This window comes from Dromiciops gliroides, chromosome 2 (genome assembly GCF_019393635.1).
Source record: "Dromiciops gliroides isolate mDroGli1 chromosome 2, mDroGli1.pri, whole genome shotgun sequence".
NCBI classification, from domain to species: Eukaryota; Metazoa; Chordata; class Mammalia; order Microbiotheria; family Microbiotheriidae; genus Dromiciops; species Dromiciops gliroides.
This window is the reverse complement of record NC_057862.1, coordinates 416,763,252-416,787,765: the sequence shown is the minus strand read 5'-3', so window position 1 is coordinate 416,787,765 and position 24,514 is coordinate 416,763,252. Positions and strand designations below refer to the sequence as shown.

Sequence of the window (24,514 nt, the reverse complement as noted above, 5' to 3'; positions counted from 1 at the left end):
TAAAGCACTGGCCCTGGATTCAGGAGTTCCTGAGTTCAAATCCGGCCTCAGACACTTGACACGTACTAGCTGTGTGACCTTGGGCAAGTCACTTAACCCCCACTGCCCCGCAAAAAAACCAAAACCAAAACAAAACAAAAACCATAGCTTAGCTGGGTGACCCTGGGCCAGTCACTTAACCCTCATTGCCCCACAAAAAACAAACAAAAAATCCAACCAACCAAACAAAACCTCATAGCTTAGGTACAAATTCAACTAGAATTCCTGGAAAAGAAGAAGAAAGAGTTAAAAAAATTTTTATAAATGAAATTAGAGTGCTTGAGGGTAAAACGAGAGTTATGGAATAAAGAATTGGAAAAGAAATTAACAGCCCTAGCATCATTCCCTAAAAATCAGGGAGCAAATAGAAGTCAGTGATTCTATAACAGAACATTGAGGGGGAGTAAGAAATACAAAGAATTCAAGTTTTAACCTCAGAAGACATCAGCTCATCTTTTTACCCAATGTGGACCCTGCATTTAGTTCCTTGGGGCCCAAATCCCTCACAATTCCAAGGATTCTTGTTCATTTCCATGTTCTTGTTATAAACTTGTTTTGTGAATAAAGCTCTTCTCTCCAAGAAAAGAATGAATAGGGGAAAAAAAGACATTAAAACAGTCAAAAGGCTGAAAAAAAAAAAGAAAACATAAGCTATTTCAGAGCAACAACAATTAAGATAGAAAACAAATATAGGAGAAAAAATTTTTTAAATCATTTTACTATCTTAAAGCCATGTTAAAAAAAAAAGCATAGGCATAATATTGAAAGAACTCTTAAAAAAATTGCCCATATCTCCTAGAACCAGAGAGGAAACTGGAAATAGAAAGAATCTACAAGTAACTTCCTAAAAAGAAACCACAAAATGAAGACTCCCAGAAATATTACAGCCCAAATCCAGAACTTTCAGGTCAAAGAAAAAATATTGCACCTAGCCAGAAAGAAAGAATTCTGATGCTAATGAACTGTAATCAGAATCATACACTATTTAGTAGCCACTGCTATGGAGTAGTGGAAAGCTTGGAATAAAGTATTCCAAAGGTCTAAGGATGTATACTTACAGTTAAGAATAACTTACCCACAAAACTGAATATAAACCTACAGGGGAAAAATGGATTTTTAATGAAATAGAGAACTTTCAAGCATTCCTGACCAAAAAACCAAAACTGCATAGAAACTTTAAAGTTCAAGCATAGGAGTTAAGAAAAACATAAAAAGGTAAATATGAATGAACAAAAACAACTAAACAAAGATAAACTTCTTACATTCAGATAAGTGATACATGTGTCCCCTTTGATCCCTGTTGTCATCAGAGGTTATAGAGTCTAATTAGACAAGGCTTGGGGTGGTTCTGTTATGTCTTGATGATGTAAGGGGAAGAATGTAAAGAGAGGAGAAGACAAATACACTAGGTGGGGCAGAGAAAGGAAAGTTAGCAAAAATTATCTTACATAATCAAGGTGCAAAGTATATGAACAAGGAGGAGGGGGTTGCCGGACCAGCTGACCCAACTTGACTCTCATCTGAACTGGTCAAAGGAAGGAAAGAATAAACGGAGTTTTGGTATCACTCAACAGATACTTGGGAGGAAAATGTGAGGGGGGAGAATTTAGGAGTATAACTTAAAGTTTAGAATTTAGTACTAAACAAAACAAATGAATAACAAAATTATTCCTCCTTAGTTAGAGGACAATAAAATTAGCTCCTTATAAGGTGTCAAAGAATGGGAATTTGAGGGAATTCCCATTAATTTAGGAATGGCTAAACAAGTTATGGTATGTATAAATGTGATGGAATACCATTGTGCTATAAGAAATAATGAAAGGGATGGTTTCAGAGAAACCTGGGAAGGCTCGTATGAACTGATGCAGAGTGAAGTGAAAAGAATTAGGGGAACAATTTATATATAACAATAAGGTATAGAAAAACAACTTTGAAAATCATGAATTCTGAACATCAGAATGGCTAACTGATTCCAGACAACTGATTATTAAACATGCTAGCCACTTCCTGATAATGAGGTATAGGACTCAGATTTTAGAATGAGACATATATATGCACACATACATATGTGCACACACAGACACATATACATACATACATACACACACACACACACACACACACATATATATATATATATATATATATATATATATATATATATATATATATATATATATATATATATAAAACCAGTGTAGATATTTTAACTTGAGTATACATGTTTGTAATAGGAATTTTGATTTTCTTTCATTCTGAGTTGAGAGGGAGAGGAAGACTAAGAGAGTGAAATCGATGATGATTGAGAAAAAAGCTGTTAAGTTTAACAATTAAATGATCATTGGTGTGATCATTGAATATCATTTTTGTAAGCCTAAAAAATACCTTAAAGCCGTTATAAGGAATATATGTGTGTGTGTGTTTATGTATGTATACACACACACATACATATATATATCTTGAAGGAATGAGGTACTGTTAGGACCGAATCTTATACATGAATATAACTATTAGTAAGGGGATGGCAAATTAAGAACTCATTTACCTAGTTACATAGGATATGGAATTGATCATAAATACAGAGTAAAAATAGTAAGCTCTTTAATACTTATGAAATAAAAGCTTAGAGCAATGTCAAATTATAGTCCCAAGAGATTTTTCCTCAAAAAGCAAAATTTCACAGCTTAAAGCTAGTGGTTATTATTGAAAGTAAAGGATCTGGAGTTTTGTCTTTTTTCTTTTCTTTTCTTTCTTTCTTTCTTTCTCTCTCTCTCTCTCTCTCTCTTTTTTTTTTTTTTTGGCTAGGCAGTGACTTGCCCAGAGTCACAAAGCTGCCTTCAGGATCTAGAGTTTTGGAAAGATGTTTGAGAAAGATTTGATTCCAATCAGATAAGGAGAATTGGAGAAACTCTTGTAGAAATGCTTATTAGTGAGGCATCTAGGTGGTATGGTGGATAAAGCACCAGCCCTGGATTCAGGAGTACCTGAGTTCAAATCCAGCCTCAGACACTTGACACTTATTAACTGTGTGACCCTGGGCAACTCACTTAACCCTCATTGCCCCACCAAAAAAAAAATGCCTATTAGTAATTTCAGACAAACAGTACTCTGTCCCTGAGGGACCATTGGAAGGGTGTATCCCAATCCTAAGAATCTTCTGAGCTCCAAAGGAAGGGGATGCCATGTGAAGCCCTTCCTTATCCTTCCCCTTGGGTTAAAACTGAAAAAAATAGTAGGCACCTCAGGGAAACGTAAGGTGTGCACTTTAATCCACCCTCTTAAAGTATCCAGTTGGGATTCGGTTCAGAACACAAAGGATATGACTCACTGGGTGATTTTAAAGGAACCAAATAAAAGGTTATAGGGAGGTGAAAGTACCACCACAAAATTTTTTTAATATGAGATAAACTGTAAACAGTGGCCTCTGAAATTTGAAGTACTGGCAGCTAATGGCCTTTGGAAATATTCAGATTTTGAATATTGCCCTTAGTCATTATAAATCCTGGTTTAATTTGGTTGAAGTATATCCTGAAACTAAATTAAAATGTGGTCTCATTTAAAGAGAGGTATTTTCTCCTATTAAGATAATTGTGGTAAATCAGAACTTAATGCAAAGAACATTTGCTATCTGGCATTAAGACAATATGCTGAAGGGGCAGCTAGGTGGCACAGTGGATAGAGCACTGGCCCTGGAGTCAGAAGTACCTGAGTTCAAATCGGGCCTCAGACACTTAACACTTACTAGCTGTGTGACCCTGGGCAAGTCACTTAACCCCAATTGCCTCACTAAAAAAAAAAAATTAAAGACAATATGCTGGGAAAATGCATGAATCAGGAATCCTAAGTTGAAATCTAGTCTCAGAAATTTATTAGCTGTGTAACCTTAATCAAGATACTTCACCTCTGTTTATCAAAGTTTCCTAATTTGTAAAGTGGATAGTAATAACATCTACCTCCCAAGGTTGTTGTGAGCATCAAATGACAAAATAATTGTAAAGTGCTTAGAAGAGTACCTGGCACATGGTAAATATTATATAAATGTTAGTAAATTTTATATTGGTTTTTAACACAATTAGTATAGAATCCCAAAAGCAATAAAATGAATGATTCTCTATGTAAGAAAATTTGGAAATAACATGTGACTAAATTGATGTCATATGACTGATAATAAGCTGTTTCATGTTTTAAATATGTGATATTGTATATGTTATTATGTTTCTAAAACTTTTTTCTTATATTGTAAAATTTGGGAAACAATTGTATCAGAAATACTGTTAGAAAAGTAACTTCTCTTTTAATCTGGATGCTTTTAGATGATGAATGGAGCCATTGAAAGAATGTGGTCAAAAATGCTACTTGCTTAAACTTTCTTCCTTGTTATATTCTTTCAGTGGACTTTTATTAAAGCCTACCAACTTGAAAACTAATCTTTCATTTTACAGTCTGTTTGCTCACTTCTTTATCTATACTGTTTTCTTAAATTCATCTCATTTCTCAATCATAATCTAGTCAAACCTCCAAAATCCACTAAGATGTTTTAGCAGTTACAAAAATCTTTAAACTGTAATTTGGAAATTTATAGGAAAGATATTACATTTTAGTTACTAATTTTAATCTCTAGTTTATAATGCCATAAATTTCTACTAACCAGGAAAAAAGATTTACTTCCTTTTCTTATCTTTATTTCTGCACTGTCCAACCTGGCCATGATTATGAAGACAGAAGGAAATAATCTTGTATTTCTTCCTCTTTATCTCTTACTGAAAGCCTTATCAAAAGTCATTGAAAATTCCTGCTTAATATTACCAAAAGTGAGTGGGAGAGCTGTTTTGAAGCTTCTTTAGCCTTCCCTATCCTTCTTTTTGTTTGTTTTGGTTTTTTTTTTTTTTAGTAAGGCAATTGGGGTTAAGTGACTTGCCCAGGGTCACACAGCTAGTGAAGTATTAAGTGTCTGAGGCCCGATTTGAACTCAGGTACTCCTGACTCCAGGGCCAGTGCTTTATCCACTGTGCCACCTAGCTGCCCCCATTCCCTATCCTTCTAAGCTCCCCTTCTATGCTGTCTTACAGTGTTTTTTTTTAAATGGGTGATGAAGTGTTCCCCTCCAAACTTCTCCAAGGTAAAGACCTTTATACACACTAAAGAATTACTGAAATCAACCCACCTCACTGTGTGCATGGCCCCCTTCCTGGAGGCCCACCAAAATCTTTGCTTCTTTCTTTAATTATTCCCTACAAAAGTGGCTTCTTAAAGAGTGCCATGGTCTTTTATTCTATTTTCTCCTATGCTCTAGTTTTTTCAAGTTTGGTTTTTAACATGCAAGTTGATAATAATCAAAAGTCCCGCATTTATCTGGCCAAATTTGTTTCCCACAAAGATAAACCTTAGTTACTGAGTTCTGTTTGTGCTGGACATTCACTGTTGAACTGGCAGTCTTCTTCCTTTTCCCAAGCTTTTAACAACTTACTTAGTGGAGAGTCAGCACATTTCATTTTTAATACTGGTAAGTTGATTTTCTTTTAAAAAATCAAATTAACTAATGACTTATCTATTTTATTTTTTCATAAATGAGTTCATAATTTTGTTAAATATTAAATTATTAATTCTATTTTTTATCGGTGTAAGTGTTTATAGATAAGAATTCCCCCTAAGTACTACTTTGGCTACATCCCACAAAAGTTGGTAGGTTGTTCCTACATGGGAAGATGATACTTGTAACTCTTAAGAACTTTCTCATTATTAGGGTAGTTAGAAGGAATATACATAGGCAGAGGGCATGGATATGAATTGACTATGATGGTACAACATCCAAAAAATAAAATTTAGGTGTGATAAAGGGATATACTGCAAGAAGGGAGAAGGGAGAGGTAGAATGGGGCAAATTATCTCAAAAGAGGCACAAAAGAGCTTTTACAGTAGAGGGAAGATGGGGGTGGGATGAACAATGTTTGAACCATACTCTCATTGGAATTGGATCAAAGAGGAAATAACATATACTCAGTTGGGTATAGAAATCTATCTTACCCTACAGGGAAGTAGAAAGGAAAGGGGAGAAGAGAAGGGAAAGGGTTAATAAGAAGGGAGGGTAGATTAGGGGAGGTGATAGAAGCAAAACACTTTTGAGAAAGGACAGGTGAAAGGAGAGCGAGAAGGATAAATTTTAAGGAAAAAATAGGATGCAGGGAAATGCGTATGTGGAAAAGTTTTAGAGCAAGTTTTTCCATTAAAGGCCTCATTTCTCAAATATATAGAGAGCTGAGTCAAATTTATAAGAATACATGTCATTTGTATTCTTCCTCAACTAATAGATAAATGGTCAAAGGATATGAGCAGGTAGGTTTTAGATAAAGAAATCAAAGCTATTGTCATATGAAAAAATGCTCTAAATCACTATTGATTAGAGAAATGCAGATTTAAAAAAACTCTTGAGATATCACTTCACACCTATCATATTGGCTAATATGACCAAAAAGGAAAATGACAAAGGTTGGAGGGGATGTGGGAAAATTGGGACATTAATGCACTGTTGGTGGAATTTTAAACTTATCTAACCATTCTGGAGAGCAGTTTGGAGCTATGTCCAAATGGCTATAAAACTATGCATACCTTTTGACTCGGCAATATCATTACTACATCTGTATCTTAAAGAGATTTTTTTTAAAAGGATATTCACAGCAGCTCTTTTTGTGGTATCAAAGAATTGAAAATTATGGGGATTCCCATTAATTGGGGGAATGGTTGTATATGATTATAATGGAATACTATTGTGTAATAAATGTGTAATAAAAAGCAGGATGCTTTCAGAAGAAACTGGAAAATTAAGTGAGCAGAATCAGGAGAAGAATATATATAGTAGTAGCAATATTGTACAATGATCAGCTATGAATGACTTAGATAGTCTTAGCAATATAGTGATCTGAGAAATTCTGAAGGACTTATGATGAAAAAGTCTGTCCACCTCCAGAAAAAGAAGGAACTGCTAGAGTCTGAATGCAGATTGAAGGAAACTTTTATTTTTACTTTCTTTTTCTTTTTTTCTGGTTTGTGTTTTCTTTCACAACATGACTAATATAGAAATATTTTGCATGGCTGCACATGTATAACCTATATAAAATTGCTTGCCTTCTTAATAAGTGGGGAAGGGAAGAGTAGAGGGAGGGAGAGAATTTGGAACTCAAAATTTTAAAAAATGAATGTTAAAAAATTGTTTTTACATATAAGTTAAATTTTACTACCCAACTGATTTCTCCCTCTTTGAACCAGTTCAAGTGAAAATGAGTTTAAAGTGTTGCCTCCTCCATTTCTCCCCGTTTTCCCCTCCATTATAAAAGGTCTTCTTTGTGTGAGGTAATTTTCCCATTCTTCCTCTCTCTTTCCCTTTCTCCCATTGCATCCTTAAGTCTTACCCCTCCATTTTTTGAGATCATTCCAACATAATTGAATCATACCCATACCCTCTGTTTAAGTAGAATCCTTCTAACTGCCCTAATAATGATAAAGTTCTTGAAAATTACATGTATCATCTTTCCATACAGAAATGCAGACAGTTCACCTTATTAAGTCCCTTGTGATTTTTTTTCATATTTGCCTTTTTATGCTTCTCTTGAGTCTTGTATTTAAATGTCAGATTTTCTATTCAGCTCTGGCATTTCATCAGGAATTCTTGAATGGCTTCCATTTCGTTAAATGTCCATTATTCACCTGAAGAATTGTACTCAGTTTTGTGGGGTATGTTATTTTTTGGTTGTAAGCCTCATTCCTTTGACTTCTAGAATATATTCTAAGCCCTCCACTCCTTTAACATGGAAGCTGCTAAATTTTGTGTGATCCTGAAGGACCTGAGTTCAAATCTGGCCTCAGACACTTGACACTTACTGGTTATGTGACCCTGGGCAAGTCATTTAACCCTCATTGCCCCACAAAAAAAAACAAAGGAAAAAAGAAAAAAATGTATAAATATTACTGAGAATGTTTATTTTAGGTTCTCTTTCAGGATGTGACTGATAGATTCTTTCATTTTCTACTTTCCTCTTTTGTTTTAAGATCTCTGGGAAGTTTTCTTTTATGATGTCTTGAAATATGATGTATTGGCTCTTTCTTCTGTTCGTGCTTTCGATATTCCAATGACTTCTTCAGTGACCTCTTCTCAGTCTTTCTTTTCCAAGTCAGTTTTTTATATGATTCACATTTTCTTCTATTTTTTTTTAGTATTTTGACTTTGTTTTATTATTTCTTGTTGACTTATAGAGTTATTAATTTCCATTTGGATAATTCCATTTTTCAAGGAATTATTTTCTTCAGTTATATTTTGAACCTCTTTTACCAAGCTCTTAATTCTCTTTTCATATCTTTCACAACTCTTACTTCTTTTACCATTGTTTTCTATGCTATTTTCATTTTGTTTGGTCAGGTTTGGTTTTTTGTTTGTTCATTCTTCTGGCCTCCTTGTTGACTTTGGATTTCATGTTAGTGTTGGGCTTTTTTCTTTCTTGGTGGGGCTCTCTGGCCTGAGCTTCAGTCCTTTTATGTCCTACTCCTTTCCCAGCTTAGATTGGAGATTGATCTCCAAATTTTCAGCACTCCGAAAATGGTGTGATCTGGGAGATGTCTGTTCATTGCCCTCTTGATCTGAGCTCTAACTAAATTTCTTCACTTGCAGGTGGTTTAGTTTCAGTGGACTGCTGCTGAATCCAGTCACTATTTGCTCCCTAAGAGAGGGCTTCTGCAGGTTCTTCTTTGAACCAAAACTTGGTAATTGGCAACAGTGCTGCCAGATGGCACTCATTCCTACATCCAACGCTTGTTCAGGGATCCCCTGTGAATTTTGACTCCAGTCCTTCCTATCCTGGTGCTCTGTCTCAGCCCCCTTTCCCTCTCTACATATGCTCCCCACTGCCTCTCTGCATGGTGTTCCTGGTCAACCCCCATACCCAGTGTCTACAGACTTCTCTCTCTCTTAGCTGCTCTGGGGTGGAAAAATGACTCATTGTGACTTTTTCTTGGCTTTCCCAATCAGAATTCTGTCTCATGCATTTTCTAGGCCATTGTGGAGGAGGTATGCTTCTCAAGGTAGATAAAAATGTTTCCTCTTTCATCTCCATCTTGATTCACCTCTCTATTCTTTCTCATTCTTTGGAATTATTGCCCATAATCCACCATAAAAACAAAACTCTCAAAATGTAGTATCATTTTATGTTATTTAAAAAAAAATAGCCAAGAGAATGTCATGTATCCTAACACTTATGATTTGAATTATGGCAGTAGCCATACCAATCTTGTTATAAGTTAGCTTGCTATCTCCACAAACCATAAAGTGAAGGAATAGAGCCAAAGGTATGACCTCTTGTAATAGGATCAATATCTACTAGGATCCCTATCCTATCACTTGGCTCGTTTTTTCCCTAAAAGGAAAGGAAGCCATTCTTTTTTTTTTTTTTTTTTTTTAGTGAGGCAATTGGGGTTAAGTGACTTACCCAGGGTCACACAGCTAGTAAGTGTTAAGTGTCTGAGGCCGAATTTGAACTCAGGTCCTCCTGACTCCAGGGCCGGTGCTCTATCCACTGCGCCACCTAGCTGCCCCCAGGAAAGGAAGCCATTCTTGAGACTTGTTTGGTCTGGAGGTCTGTGGCTTCAGATGTTAATGTGAATTTCTGATTGCTGAGAGCATCAAAAAAACAAAACCAGTCCATGAAGATTTAGTGCCCCTCAAACTTGATTCATTTCCTCCTGCTATAAGAATCTGTATACCCTTCTGATTAGACTGGTTTCAGTGCGGCTATGTCAGCCTGAGCCACTGAAATATACATGTTAAATATCCATTTTCTGCTACCTTTAAGTAAGCTTCATATTTGTGAAATGTTAGATGGTCTGCAGGTAGTTAATTTCCTTCCAGTCCTCATCTTGAACTATTGGACTAGCCCGAGTCTGACTTAGCTCACAACATATTTCTTTCTCTAATGTCTAATGGAATTGAAAAGTATCATAAGTATCAAAGGGATTGGGGTCATATAGGTGGCACAGTGGATAGTGCACTGGGCTTGGAATCAGGAAGACTTGTCTTCATAAGTTCAAATCCAGTCTTGGACACTAGCTGTGTGACCCTGGGGTAAGTCATTTAACCTTGTTCGCCTCAGTTCTTCCTCTGTAAAATGAGCTGGAGAAAGAAATGGCAAACTACTCCAGTATCTCTTCCAAGAAAATCCCCAAATAGGGTGACAGAGTTGGACACAACTGAAAAATGACTGACCAACAAAATCAAAGCAGTTATTGTATGCCTAGAATAGATAAATGTATATCCTGTTGAAGCAAAACATGCTACAACTCAGACTTGTAAAAATTAAAGCTAAGAGAGTCAACCTATTAATAAGTGAGGCGGTTACACTAGAGATGGATATTTCATATTTCATTTATATTAGAAGAGAAAATCATTTGGAGTGATGGATTGCTTTTATATGAACTTCTAATACAACCAGTTCTCTGAGTTATGGAAAACACACTTACGAATGTCCCATCCATTACTTAAATTTTATTGCAATAATATATTTTGTTGCTTCTGTATTTAGTTTAATGGGTATTAAGTATCTCCTGTGTACATATGACCATGACAAGTTGCAGAAGGGAGTGAAAATGGCATGTAAAATACTATCCTTGCTCTCAGAAGATTGCAGTTTAGTTGGTTACGTGTTCATTTTCATTGGATTCAACAAGCATTTATTAAGCATCTACTATGTAAGGCCTTGGGGATACAAAAGCAAAAATGAAGCTGTTCCTGGATTCAAGAGCCTTACTTTCTATTGGGAGGATATAGCATATACGTTGATAAGTAAACATGAAGTAAGGGGGGGCAGGTGGGTGGGTGTTTAGTGTATGAGAATGGATAGAGGTAAACCCAGGGAATAGAAGGATGGCCTTAACTAGCAAGTGGCAGTCGAACCAAGGTTTGAAAAGAGCAAGAAATTCCAACAAGTTGAAGTGAGGAGAAATTTTATTGTAAGCAAGGGGGATGGATAAACTGTATAAAGGCATGGATGTAGGGGAGGGATTGTTACATATGGGGAAGCAAGTAGGCCCATTTAGCTTTGAATGTAGATTGTGTGAAAGGTAGTAATATGAAATTCTGCTAACATGAACTCTAGCCAGATTGGGAAGGACTTTTCAATTCCAAGCAGAGGAATTTTTATTTTATCCTCGAGACAGTAGGGAATAAATTTGAGTCTTAAGCGTTATAAGATGGGAAACTAGAAAGCCTATAATCAATCAAGGAACTCAGTTTATTAAACTTTATAATGATGGTGCTAATTTTAAAATTTTATTGTGAGGGGATAAATAACATTGAGATGTTAAGGTTGCAAATAATTTCTTTACTTCTATTTTACTGGTTTTGCTGTTCTTTTGTTTTCCCTTTCCCATGTATGTATGGATTCCTTTCTTAATCTGAGACTCTAATTTATTGATTATTTTAGAACCTCTAATTGCTTTAAATAGGGTGATGCAACAATTAAAAAGTTCAACAGACATAATTTCTGGGTAATTTGATCATTTTATTAGTAAGACTAGCAGGTTATTAATAATAGGATGGTAATTTGGAATGTCTCATTTAGGCCAAAGAAAATCATGGGGCGACTCACATATACCCTTTAAAACTGTAGGTGGTTTATCAACCAGCAAACAAATTTAATTGGTTAAGATGATTGGAGATAGGTTATATTAAAATGAAGAGCTGAGTATCTCTTGTATAGAGAAAGTATCTCTGTACTAGCTTACCCATAGCTTTAGACTATCAATCCAAAGAAGGTATATACCCTTTTCAAAGAGGGCCTGAGAGTGACCCCTGGATAGAGAAATTATCTCTGTTCATATCATCCCCAGCCTTGCTATTTAGATAAAAGGATCATCTCCACCCAAGCAAGAGTAGAAAGGCTTTCCCGCTCTAGGTTAAATTCCTGGCAAGCTTGGATGGGTTCTAACCAAGATGAGGAGAATTAATACAATCTCATTATCAGTGGCTCCTTCAAGAAAAACTGGACTAAGTCAGGACTTTGGAAGAAGGGCAGGGGGTGCTCTGAATCTCCCCAATATATTGGTTATTAATAATCATTTCTCACAGTGATAGTATGGTATTGATTATAAATAGAAAACATTCTTCTCTTTCTCATAAAAGGTATCAGTGAATAAGATTTAATATTTTAAAACTTTTTCCCTTCTAATTTATAGATGTATCTATAAGAAGACGTCGAGAACAGATGGGATTAAGTAAACATGACTTTGAGGAATTAAAACAACAAAATTTTTTTCTAACTACTACAAACGAGACCCTTGCCCATGAACTTGAAGAAATTAAACAGGAAATGAAGGAATTATATTCAAAATTTAAGGAAATGGAAAAAGATAATGGAAGTATAAAAGAGACTGAACAGAGTCCTCAAAGGAAAGGTGAGGAAAAACTGCATGAAAATTTTAAAAGGACTCTTTTTAAGGACCGAAAAACCCTTAAATACCAGTGCTCTTTCCACATAGACAAACTTAGATTTTTGTTGCTTCTATAGTTTAGTCATTGAACAGGAGTTTGTTTGGTTTTTTTTTGTGAGTTATAGGAATACAGCTATGCTAGGCCCTGAAGGGATACAAAGGAAACATGATCATCCTTGCCCTTGAAGAGCTAAAATGTGAATACCTTACCTAATTCAGTTTCATCTTATAGGTTAATTTTTATATATTTAGTGCTGGAAATACCTCAACATAAGGTATTGTGATCCTTTGAAACTTAGTAGTATTTTTTGTCTGCTTTTTTCATTTGTCTGCTTTTTAGATACTAATTCCTTAATTACAAGTCTCAGAACTCCTGTTAAAACTTCAGTATAAGGCTATTTGCTTTAGAGCCACATAATTATATATTGAATTAATGAAATGCTAAAAGGACCTTACTAGTTGACAATTTAATAGAATTGTGGCATTTAACTTTTTTATCTTTGTATTTCCACAAGACTACTATATGATATGTGCTTAATAAAGGTACTATATAATGAATGAATGAATGAGAATAGAGAAATGAATTATCAGTGTAAATATCACAAATATATCCTACTAAGATATCATAAGATATCAAAGATTTAGGAGAGAAGATACTTTATTTGTACAGCATGTGTATGCAGGAAACTAAGACTCAAAGAGATTGGTTTATTTTTTTTGGTTTGGATTCAAAGATATTCTTTTAGATAAAAATGAAAAAGCCATTAGTTATAAACCTGAAAACCAAACCAGTGCTTTTCAGGCCATTTAAGTTGTACTTTTCCTTCCTCCCCTCCCTCCCTTCCTCCCTCCCTCCTTCCTTCCTTCCTTCCTTCTTTCTTTTGAGGGTTAAGTGACTTGCCTAGGGTCACAAGCTAGTACGTGTCAAGTATCTGAGGCTGAATTTGAAGTCAGGTCCTCCTGAATCCAGGGTTGGTGCTCTATCCACTGCACAACCTAGCTGCCCCAAGATGTACTTTTCTATATAGAAGTTTATACTCCTATAGAACTTTTCCTAGAGTAGTTTGCCAAGTATGCTTACTAATGTTTTATAAAAGAGTTAATTTCTTTTTTATATTGAGATAGGTATTTGTTTGGGGTTCTAAAAGTGTAACATTAACTGCATAGAATGACAAAATAGTGTCCAGGTTGCAAAAGTCTTTTTCTAGATATAAAACTATAGTAGTTTCTTTTTCTCTGAATTTAAAACTATATTGAAATATTTCCCCATGCTTTCAATATTCCATTTAAAAAATATGAGTGTATTATAAAAAGTAGACAAATAGTTTACATATTATATATATATGTTTTATATATATATGTATATATATATACATACACACACACATACACACACACAACACGTAATCTTTTAGTTCATGATGGAATATAGCTTTTTTCCTAAGAAAAATTTGCTTTTGTAACTTTTCACATGCACAGATTTTGCATCTTTTAGTTCTATATTACGTGAGGAAAAGAAGATAATTCGATATTTTGAACATTTTGGACTGAGCTGAATCTATTTTCTATAGTATTCTATACTTTATATGTAATGCTTTTTTTTTTAATAGTTGATGTGGCTGAATTTCTTTCTCTAAGACAACAAGCCCAGGAGCTGGTGGATGAAAATGATGACTTGAAAATGATTGTGTATCGTTTGAATGTAGAGCTAAGTCGATACCAGACTAAATTCAGACATTTGTCCAAAGAAGAGGTAATTTTTTTATTAACAAAAATATGAGTTTACATATTTTTTTTACCACTTCCATTTGAACCCTAAGCAATTTTTATTGTTCATTTTCTATCAATATAAGAAGATGAGAAGTAATTACTGGGAGTACTTACTAGAATATTTAAACCAACATTTCTAGGGCCAGTGTTAATATACCAATTAGTTAATTAAAATTAAAATGATCGGGCAGCCAGGTGGCGCAGTGGATAGAGCACCGGCCCTGGAGTTCAAATCCGGCCTCAGACACTTAACATTTACTATCTGTGTGACCCTGGGCAAGTCACTTAACCCCAATTGCCTCACTAAAAAAAAAAAATTAAAATTAAAATGATCTCTCTCTTACTTCCTTAAGCCTGTGGTTGTCAAATTGGAAGTTTTTTAGAAGTCCTTTTTAGAAATATAAATAAATATTTTCCAAGATACATTAAATTTGATCTTTTCAATTTTGTTAGAGAATTAGTTTTATTTAAGACTATAAAATCTAATTTCCTTATTTTTAAAATGATAATTCTCATATACATTATTTCTTTAGAATAATAACTCCTCATTTATATAATATTATTGGGGAATTGGAAAGGGATAGGACTAGGAAGTAAACCTGTGACTTCATTGGTATAGAGACCTTGGAGTATGTTACTATATTGTTGTTTGTCCTTTGTTCTCAAAGAGGACCAATCACATCATGAGCATATATATTTTTTTGAGGCTATTGGGGTTAAGTGACTTGCCCAGGGTCACACAGCTAGTAACTGTCAAGTGTCTGAGGCCGGATTTGAACTCAGATACTCCTGACTCCAGAGCTGGTGCTCTATCCACTGTGCCACCTAGCTGCCCTGGGCATATTTTTACTTGCCAGTGAATTGGATTTGAGTGAGGCAAAGCTAGACAAAGTCATCAGACTTATTCTCTCTTCCAGAGTCATTGGAAACCAGTGGCAAGACAAAGGTCAAGATGATTGGTGATGGCCCAGGATTCAGTGGGTGACACTGGCCTTTCTAAAAACTTAAAGTCTTTCCCAGGTCTCAGTTTGTTTGAGACCACACCCATTCAGTGACTAAGGGGCTAGGTAATGTTGTTATAGGAACCATCTGGTCCAGCCCCCTCATTTTACATGTAGGGAAATGGAGGTCCAAAATCCTAAGCAACTTATCCAGGGTCATAGGCTTTCTAGAGCTAGATGTAACCTTAGTGGTCATCTTGTTCAGCCTTTTCTTTTTTAGATAAGGAAACTGAGGCCTGGTAGAGCTAAGTGACTTGCCCAAGATTACACAGAAAGTAAGTGGTAAGCAGAGATCCTTTGACTTCAGAGTCACCATAATACCTCTTCATTCTTGTGCCTTAGTCACAACACTCCCACTTCCTGGAATATTTTACCCCAATCCCTTTCCTTTAGGCACATTCTATCCCTCCTCTATAGTCCAGCTCAAGTCCTACTGCAAAGCCTTTCCAATGACCTGGCCCTCCTTTAAATACAGTACGACAAACATTTATTAAACACCTAATGTATGCAGACCACTTTGTTGGTAATTGGGGAGGAGATAAAATTTGATAAAGACACTATCCCTTTCATCATAAAACTTCTAGTCTCATAGGATAATAAAACACTAATACAGATTTTTTTAATAAAAAAAAAGTTAAAAAAAACCAAACATTTAATTTTTTCCCTCCCATATCTTTTCCATAATGAAAAAAGGAAAAGAAAAACAAAGTCCTTGTAAGAATATACATAGTCAAGGAAAACAGGTTCCCACATTGAAAGTGTCCCAAATATGTATATCTCATTCTGTGTCTTTTGGGAGCTACATAACATTATTTATCATCCTTACTCTGACATTGTGGTTGGTCATTGTGAAGATTCTAATTCTTAAGTTTTTCATTGTTGTTCATTTTTACAATAGTAGTATTGTATAAATTATTCTTTTGGTTCTGTTTACTTAACTCCCAGGCTTTTTCTGAAACTTTGATCATTTTTTACAGTACTTTCAGGACTGTACAGGTATTTCATTACACTATACATAATATGGTACATAATACAGTACTTCTGTCCCATTACATTCATATGCCATAACTTGTTCATCCAGTTGGTTGGCACCCCCTTTATTACCAATTATTTTCCACCATCAAAAAATTGCTATTAATATTTTTTTATAACTGTGTCCTTTTTCTCTTTCTTTGATCTCTTTGGGGAATATACTGAGTAATATCTCTAGCTCAGAGGCTTTGTGCAGTTGAGTAGCTTTGTTCATAGATCCAAAATGCTTTCCAGAATGGCTGTCATAGTTTGCAGTTCTATCAGCAGTGTTTCTTTTCCTACACCCTCTGCAACATTGATCATTTTTGTTTTTTGTCAACTTTGCCAATCTGATGGGAATGTGGCAGGAGAATTCCAGAGTTATTTAAATTTGCATTTTCCTAACTATGAGTGAAACAAAACATTATTTGATATGGGTAGTGATAGCCTCTATTTGTTCCTATGAGAACTGCCTATTCATTTCATTAGACTGTTTTATCATTTGGGGCATGGCCTCTGTTCATATAAATTTGAATCAGTTCCTTGTATAGCTTAGAAATAAGACCTTTATCATAGATACTTGTAAAGACTTTTTCCACAGTTAACTGTTTGCCTTCTAATCTTAGCTGCATTTGTTTTGTTTGTATAAGTGTTTTTAATTTTATGTAATCAGAATTGTCCATTTAAATCTCATATCATTCTCTTTTTTCTTTTTAAATTAAAAAAAATTTTTTTTTGGTGAGAAAATTGGGGTTAAGTGACTCGCCCAGGGTAACACAGCTAGTAAGTGTTAAGTGTCTGAGGTTGGATTTGAACTCAGGTCCTCCTGAATCCAGGGCTGGTGCTCTATCCGCTGAGCCACCTAGCTGCCCCTATATCATTCTCTCTATCCTTTTCCCTCTCTATAGATCTGAAAGGTAATTTCTTCTCTGTCCCTCTAATTTGATTTATATCTAAGTCACATATCTATCTATTTGGAGCTTATCAAGGTATATGATATGAGTTATTTGTCTAACCTAATTTCTGCCTGATTTCTTTTTTTTTTTCTCAGTAGTTTCTCCCCCTCACCCCCCAAACAGTGAGTCCTTATTGCAGTAGCAGGAATTTTTAGGGCTTATAGAAGGAAAAAAAAAACTTAACTAGGTTGCTCGATTTGTTTGTTTCTTTATGTTGTATATCTAAACTGTTCCATTGATGGCCTCCCTATTTTTTAAACAGTATCAAATTGTTTTTGTGGTTATTAATCAATCAGTAATATTTATTAATTGTCTACTATGGGCAGTTAGGTGGTGCAGTGGATAGAGTACCAGGCCTGGAGTCAGGAACACCTCTATTTAAATCCAACCTCAGACACTTACTGGCTATTTGATCCTGGGCAAGTCACTTAACCCTGTTTGCTTAATGAGCTGGAGAAGGAAATGGTAAACGACTCTAGTATGTTTTCCAAGAAAACTCCAAATGGGGTCACAAAGAGTTGGAAACAACTTAAACAACTGAACAACGAGTACCAGGCATTGAACTATGCTCTGGGGATACAAACATAGACAAAAGATAGTCCTTGCCCTCAAGGAGCTTACGGTCTAAGAGGGGAGACAACATGTAAGCAAATAAATACAAACCAAGTTATATCCTGGATAAATAGGAAGTAATGAACAGAGAAAAAGTACTAGAATTAAGAGGGGTTGGGGAAAGCTTTCTGTAAAAGGTGGGATTTTAGTTTGGACTTCAAGGAAACCAGGGAGGTCAGTCATCAGAAGAGGAGATTGTTCCAGCAAGGGCACCAGTTAGTGAAAATGGTGGGAACTGAGAGATGGAGTATCTTGTTTGTGGAATGCTCGGAAGGCCAGTGCCACTGGATTGAAGAGTCTATGATGTGGAATAAGGTGTAAGAGGGCTGGAAAAGTAGGAGGGGGCTAGGTTATGATGGGCTTTGAATGTCAAACCGAGCATGTTGTATTTGAACCTGGAGGCAATATGGAGTCACTTGAGTTTATTGAGTAGAGGGGTAAGATGGTCAGACCTGTGCTTTAGGAAATTGCTTTAGTGACCAAATGGAGGACTGATGAGAGTGGGGGGAAACTTGAGGCAGGCAGACCCACCAGCAGGCTATTGCTGTAGTCCAGTCATGAGGTGATGAGGATCTGCACAAGAGGGGTGGCAGTGTCAGAGGATAGAGAAGGAGGCACATTCAAGAGATGTTGCCAACGTGAAATTGACAGGCCTAGAGTGTGTGTGTGTGTGTGTGTGTGTGTGTGTGTGTAACGGTAGTGAGAGATAGTGAGGAATTCAGGATGTGATTTCCACATTGTGAACCTGATGGAGTAGGATGATGGTATTATCCTGTATAGTAATAGGGAAGGTAGGAGTGGGGTAGGTAGGAGGCATATTTGAGAGATCTTGTAAAAGTGGAATTGACAGCCCTTGGCAACAGATTGCATATGAGGCACGAGAGATAGTGAGGGGTCCAGGATGAGTCCTAGGGTATAACTACTTTATAACATAATTTGGAATCTGGTACTGCTAAACCTCCTTCCTAGACAATTATTTTCATTATTTCCCTTGAGATTTTTGACCTTTTATTCTTCCCAAGGAATTTTTATTTCCTATGGTCCATAAAGTAATCCTTCAGTAGTTTGATTGGTATGTTACTGAGCAAATAAATTGATTTTGTTATTATTAAAGTTTTTAAAATATTGGCTTAACTGACCCATGAACAATTAATATTTTATATCTATCTTTGTTTCTAATAGAGATTGCTTTATAATTTTAGTCATATAGTTCCTGTGCCTATATTTTTATATAGACTCCCAAGTATTTTATGCATTCTTTAATTATTTTACAAGGAATCTCTTTTTTTTCTTCCTGCTGTGTTTTGTTGGTAATATAATAAATTCTTTCCCTCAAAACTCCTTATTTCATTGCTTAGTGGCAAATAGCTCTGACAACCATGATAACTACTGACCAAAGTTTTTTTTATGGGTTTGTGTGGTTTTATTTTATAGCCTGCAACTTTACTGAGGCTGTTCACTGTTTTGATGAGTTTTTTTAGTTGACTCTCTAGGGTTTTCTAAATTATATCATTTTCAAGAAATGATAGTTTTGTTTCTCTTTTACCTGTGCTTATTCCTTCAATTTCTTTTTCTTATTTTATTGCTATAGCTAGCATTTCTATTACAATACTGAATAATGAAGGTGATAATGGAAATCCTTGCTTCACCCTGATCTGATTTGAAAGACTTGTAGCTTATCTGTTTTATAGATAACGATTGATTTTGTTTTAGGTAGATTCAGAATCTCATTTTAAGGAAAATTTCATTTATTCCTATACTTAATAGTGTTTTTTCCCCTTATCATCAATAGGTATTGTATTCTGTCAAATGCTTTTCAAGTATCTATTGAAATAATCATATGATTTTTGGTTTTTTTGTTATTAATATGTCAATTATATTTTTATTTTTCCTGATATTGAACTAGCCTGTTTCAAGATTACATTTGTGACATGGAAGGAATTTGGTAAGATTCCTTCTTATTTCTTGAACAGTTTATGTAGTATCAGAATTAATTATTATTTAAACAGTTGGTAGAATTTGCTTGTAAATCCATCTGGTACTGGGTTTTTTTTCTTCAGGAATTCATTATGACTTGTTTCATTTCTTTTTCTAAGACAGGCTATTTAAGTATCATATTTCTGGTTTTGTTAATCTGAACAATTTATGTTTTTGTAAGTATTCATTCATTTCATTTAGATTGTCAGTTTTATTGGCATATAGTTGGGAGAAATAGCTCCTTATAATTGCTTTTATTTCTTCTTCATTGGTTGTGAAACCAGTATTTACATTTTTCATACTGGTTATTTGTTTTTCTTCTTTTTTAAAAAAAATAGAGTTAGCCAGCAACATGTATTTTTTTCCAGAAAAACAACAACTTTTATTAGTTCAATAGTTTTTTTTACCTTGAATTTTATTAATCTCTCCTTTGATTTTCAGTATTTCTATCTTGGTGTTTAATTATGGGTTTTTAATTTGTTCATTTTCTAGCTTTTTAAAAAAAATTGCACTCCCAATTTATTGATCTGCTCTTTCTTTCTTTAATTGAAGTAAGTATTTAGAGATTTAAAAAAATTCCCCTTAATATTGCTTTGGTTGCATCCCAGAAATTTTGGTGTGTTGTTTCATTTTTTCTTTAATGAAGTTATTTCTATATTTTATTCTTTGTTCCACCCATTTTTTAGGATTAAGTTAGTTTCCAATTAATTTTTAATCTTTGCTTCAAAGGTTGTTTTTTTTTTTGTTGAATAATTTTATTGCATTTTTGTCCGAAAAAGTTGCATTTAGTATTTCTGCTTTCCTGCATTTGTTTGTGAGGTTTCTGTGCATATTTTTGTTAAAGTGCCATCTATAGCACTTTCTCTTCCCATTCATTGTTTCCTAGTGGCCTATCATATCTAACTTTTCTATGCTATTTGGTGCATATGTGTTTAGAATTGCTATTAATTGTCTGTGGTTCCTTTTACCAAAATGTAGTTTCCTTGTTTATCTCTTTTAATTAAGTTTGTTTTGCTTTGTATGAGGTCATGATTGCTTCTTCTTCCTTTTTTTTTTTTTTTACTTCAACTGAACCTTAATAGATTTGGCTTCATCCCCTTATTTTAATTCTATGTCTTTCATTCTCTTTCAATAATCTTATAAATAACACGTTTGTCATATTTTGGTTTCTTTGATCCTCTTCTTTTTATGAGTGAATTCATCCCATTCACATTCGTGATTATGATTACTAACTATGGATTTCTTTCAATCTTGTTCTCTTATCCTTTATCTTCTCTTTTTTTTCCTCTGTCTCCTCTTTAAGAGTCTGTTTTGATTTGTGTTTTTTTTTGTTTTGGGATTGGCTGGGCCCAGATCTTTTCCCTGAGTATCCTTTGTGGGGAGAGGAAAGGCTGCAGCAATCATCCTTTGAGAGCCATGCATAGCATAAATTTTCCCTTTCTGATCATCCCTTTTTTCTCTTTTTTTTTCATAAGTATAGGAAAAACCAGCTTCTGCTACTCCTCAAGGGGCTTATCAAGAAGGGACAGGATGGAGGCTAGAGCAGAGATACTGTTGTGGGGGGATCTTTAGAGCAGACTGAATGATAATCCTAGAATCCAGGCTCTCAATATTAAAGTTCTCTAGTGCCAATTCTTGGGATTTTCCCCTTATTTAGGGGGTTCTGTCTTCTTGATGATTCAGTTATAGTGATTGTCAGGCACATAATACTTTTCTTCGGAATTTCGAATTAGAGACTTTTATAGAGAGCAACTAACTATTCTGCCATCTTGCTGGTCACATCCAACTGAAAATTTCTTAAACCATAAACAGAAATATGAAAAATTTTACATTGAAGCAAAATAGAATTTTCTAACTGCCTAACTATCAATGAAATATTGCTAAGTTCCCTTGTTAAACTATGTATGGAATACTTTCATTTAATAAAGATATAGTAGAAAAGAAAAAAGAAAGTTTTCTTTAACTCATACATACATATTGAAATGTCTATGAAGTTAATAGAAATATATACTTTGACTATAATCTCTGTAGTAGAGAAGCCAGAGACTTTTTAGAGGTTCATATTCAGATTGAAGGTTGTAGTTTTAATAATAAACTCATTATTTTGGAGGTAAAATATGACACAAACTTACAGTTTAATTATCAGCACTCGAATTCCATTAAGGAAGGGAACATAACATCCCTTTGTGTTAGAAAATTTCTTGAACTGATAAAGATTTATTCTTTACAATTTTAGCTGTTTGGTACAAGATAATCCAAGAAATAAAACACAACACAACATAACATAGCACAACACAACATAATACTAATACAAGAAAACATGAATTGACAAGCTTACTGGAAGTCCTTGCTTTGATACTTTGCATTTATCCTTCTTGCCCAAGCAATCCATCTTCTCTATTCTCTGTTGTTCTAATGCCCAATAAACTATGATTGTGCTTTTTTTCCCCCACTGAGCTTTTTTTTTTTTTGTAAATAGAAAACCACAAGGCCATTTTTACAGCTGAATTTTCCCACCTGATAATTTTTCTTGGAATTAAACTCAGGTTTCCTGTACTTTTAAATATGCTCTAACCTAATGTTTTTTCCTTACTGTTCATACAGAGGAGTTGACTAGAAAGTGTTTTGCTTTCAGATTTTAACACAGCATAACATACAGTATGTTTAGCTTGTGGCTGAATCTTGAATATTTTGGGTCAGAATTTGAGAAGAATACAGTGGCAGCTTGCCGTAAATAGACCTATCTTTATGCTATGTCTGTACTTGTTGATTTTCTTATTTTGTTCACTATCAGATTCCTGATTGCACTCACACACAAAAATCAAACAAACAAATCTACATCTCATTAAGTACATGAATGGATAGTATTTAATGTTTGCTTTAACAAGTTTAGGTAACATTACTGGTAAAGTAATGTTTGTTTTTTCTACAGGTGATCATACAAAAGTCTATTGTTGAGTCTAGAAGGGACTTCATAGAATCATTGAATGAGTCATTAATGAAAGCAGTAAGCCCTTTTATTGGCAAGGTTAATTGGAAACATCCAAGGGAGTGAGAGGCAATGATGACAAGAGTATAATAGGGCAGACGTCTGACACTGGATTCTTCTTCCCCCTGTCCTTTTTCTACTGGGCACAAGACTGATATCTCCAAATTAAGGTTACCCTTCAAACTCTTCAACCGGAAGTTGGGATTTACACCTTCAAAGTAGGGTATACTGTCAAACACCTACTTTTGAGACCTGGACCAGTATCCCCAAACCAGGAAGTGTTCAAACTCACCTACCTATATCACAAAGCTGGAAGGAATAGCTAACTAGGTATTGGATGACAGAAACATAATCCAAAAAGATTTTGATAGGGTAGAACAATAGTCTAACTAATAAGATTAATTTGAATAAAGATAAATATCTCAAAAGTATGAGATATTGGGTTAAAAAAATCAGCTTCAGGGGCAGCTAGGTGGTGCCGCAGTGGATAGATAGAGCACGGGCCCTGGAGTCAGAAGGACCCGAGTTCAAATCCGGCCTCAGATACTTAACACTTACTAGCTGTGTGACCTTGGGCAAGTCACTTAACCCCGATTGCCTCACCTCCCTCCCCCAAAATCAGCTTCATCCATGGCTAAATAGCAGTTTGTATCATAAAATCTGAGAATTTTAGTAAACTGTAAACTCCATGTAAATCAACAGTGCAAAATGGAGAGTCAAAAATAAGTTAATGGCCAACTTTGGAAGTATTACATATTATTTATAAGCATTAAGCACAGGATCAAAAATCAAGGAGATAATAGTCCTGTTCTACTCTTCCCTGGTCAGACTACAAATGGAATATTGTGTCAATTTTGGGTATCTAGTTAGGAAGGATAATGAGAAACTGGAGAATGTCTTAAGTAGAAGTGTCAAACACACTGGCTGAATCAGATTAAAATGTAATTGGGAAATAATTAATAAAATAAGTAAAAATACAATGGAAGGGGCAGATAGATGGCGCAGTGGATAGAGCACCGGCCATGGAGTCAGGAGTACCTGAGTTCAAATCTGGCCTCAGACACTTAACACTTGCTAGCTGTGTGACCCTGGGCAAGTCACTTAACCCCAATTGTCTCACTAAAAAAAAAAAATACAATGGAACATAGATAATGTTAATAAGTATCTTTCTAAGTGGTCCCTATTTCTAGTTGAATTTGACACCACTGGTTTAAAGGAAGGCAGCCAGGATGATGAGGGGATTAGAGACCTAGTAATGTAATTAGTTGAAAGATGTTTACCCTGTCAGAGAGAAGGCTATTTGAAGGACTTCCAGGCAGAAGAACTAGCCTTACTTTGTTTGGGCTCACAGGGTAAAATTAGAAACAGTGGAAATTTAAAGGCAGAATTAGGTTTGATAAAGAAAAACTTTATAACAACTGGAGCTATACAAAAGTAGAATGGGCTCCCTTAAAGTGGGATCATAGTTTCATAAATTTAGAGCTGAAAAGGACCTTAGAGTACATCTAGTTCAATCCTTTTTATTTTACATGGGATGTGTGAGATTTAAAATTGGATACTAGATTGGGGAGGAGACCGTGACTAACAGCCATGCATGGGCTATGCATGCCAGTCCGGCTGCTAAGCACTCCACTTCTGGGGTGCAAGCTTAAAAGGCAAGGAGAGAACTGAAGTGAGGTCTTTGATCTGCT

The 24,514-nt window shown here is 35.0% G+C and overlaps 1 protein-coding gene across 1 annotated transcript in view; it reads left to right on the top strand.

Annotated features, from left to right (window-relative positions):
- CEP89 (centrosomal protein 89) overlaps positions 1-24,514 on the top strand; it is a 186,408-nt gene that overhangs the window by 37,493 nt on the left and 124,401 nt on the right. The window contains exons 8-9 of the mRNA XM_043986041.1: positions 12,253-12,471; positions 14,118-14,260. Coding sequence (XP_043841976.1) covers positions 12,253-12,471; positions 14,118-14,260 — 362 coding nt within the window. The remainder of the gene's footprint in view (positions 1-12,252; positions 12,472-14,117; positions 14,261-24,514) is intronic.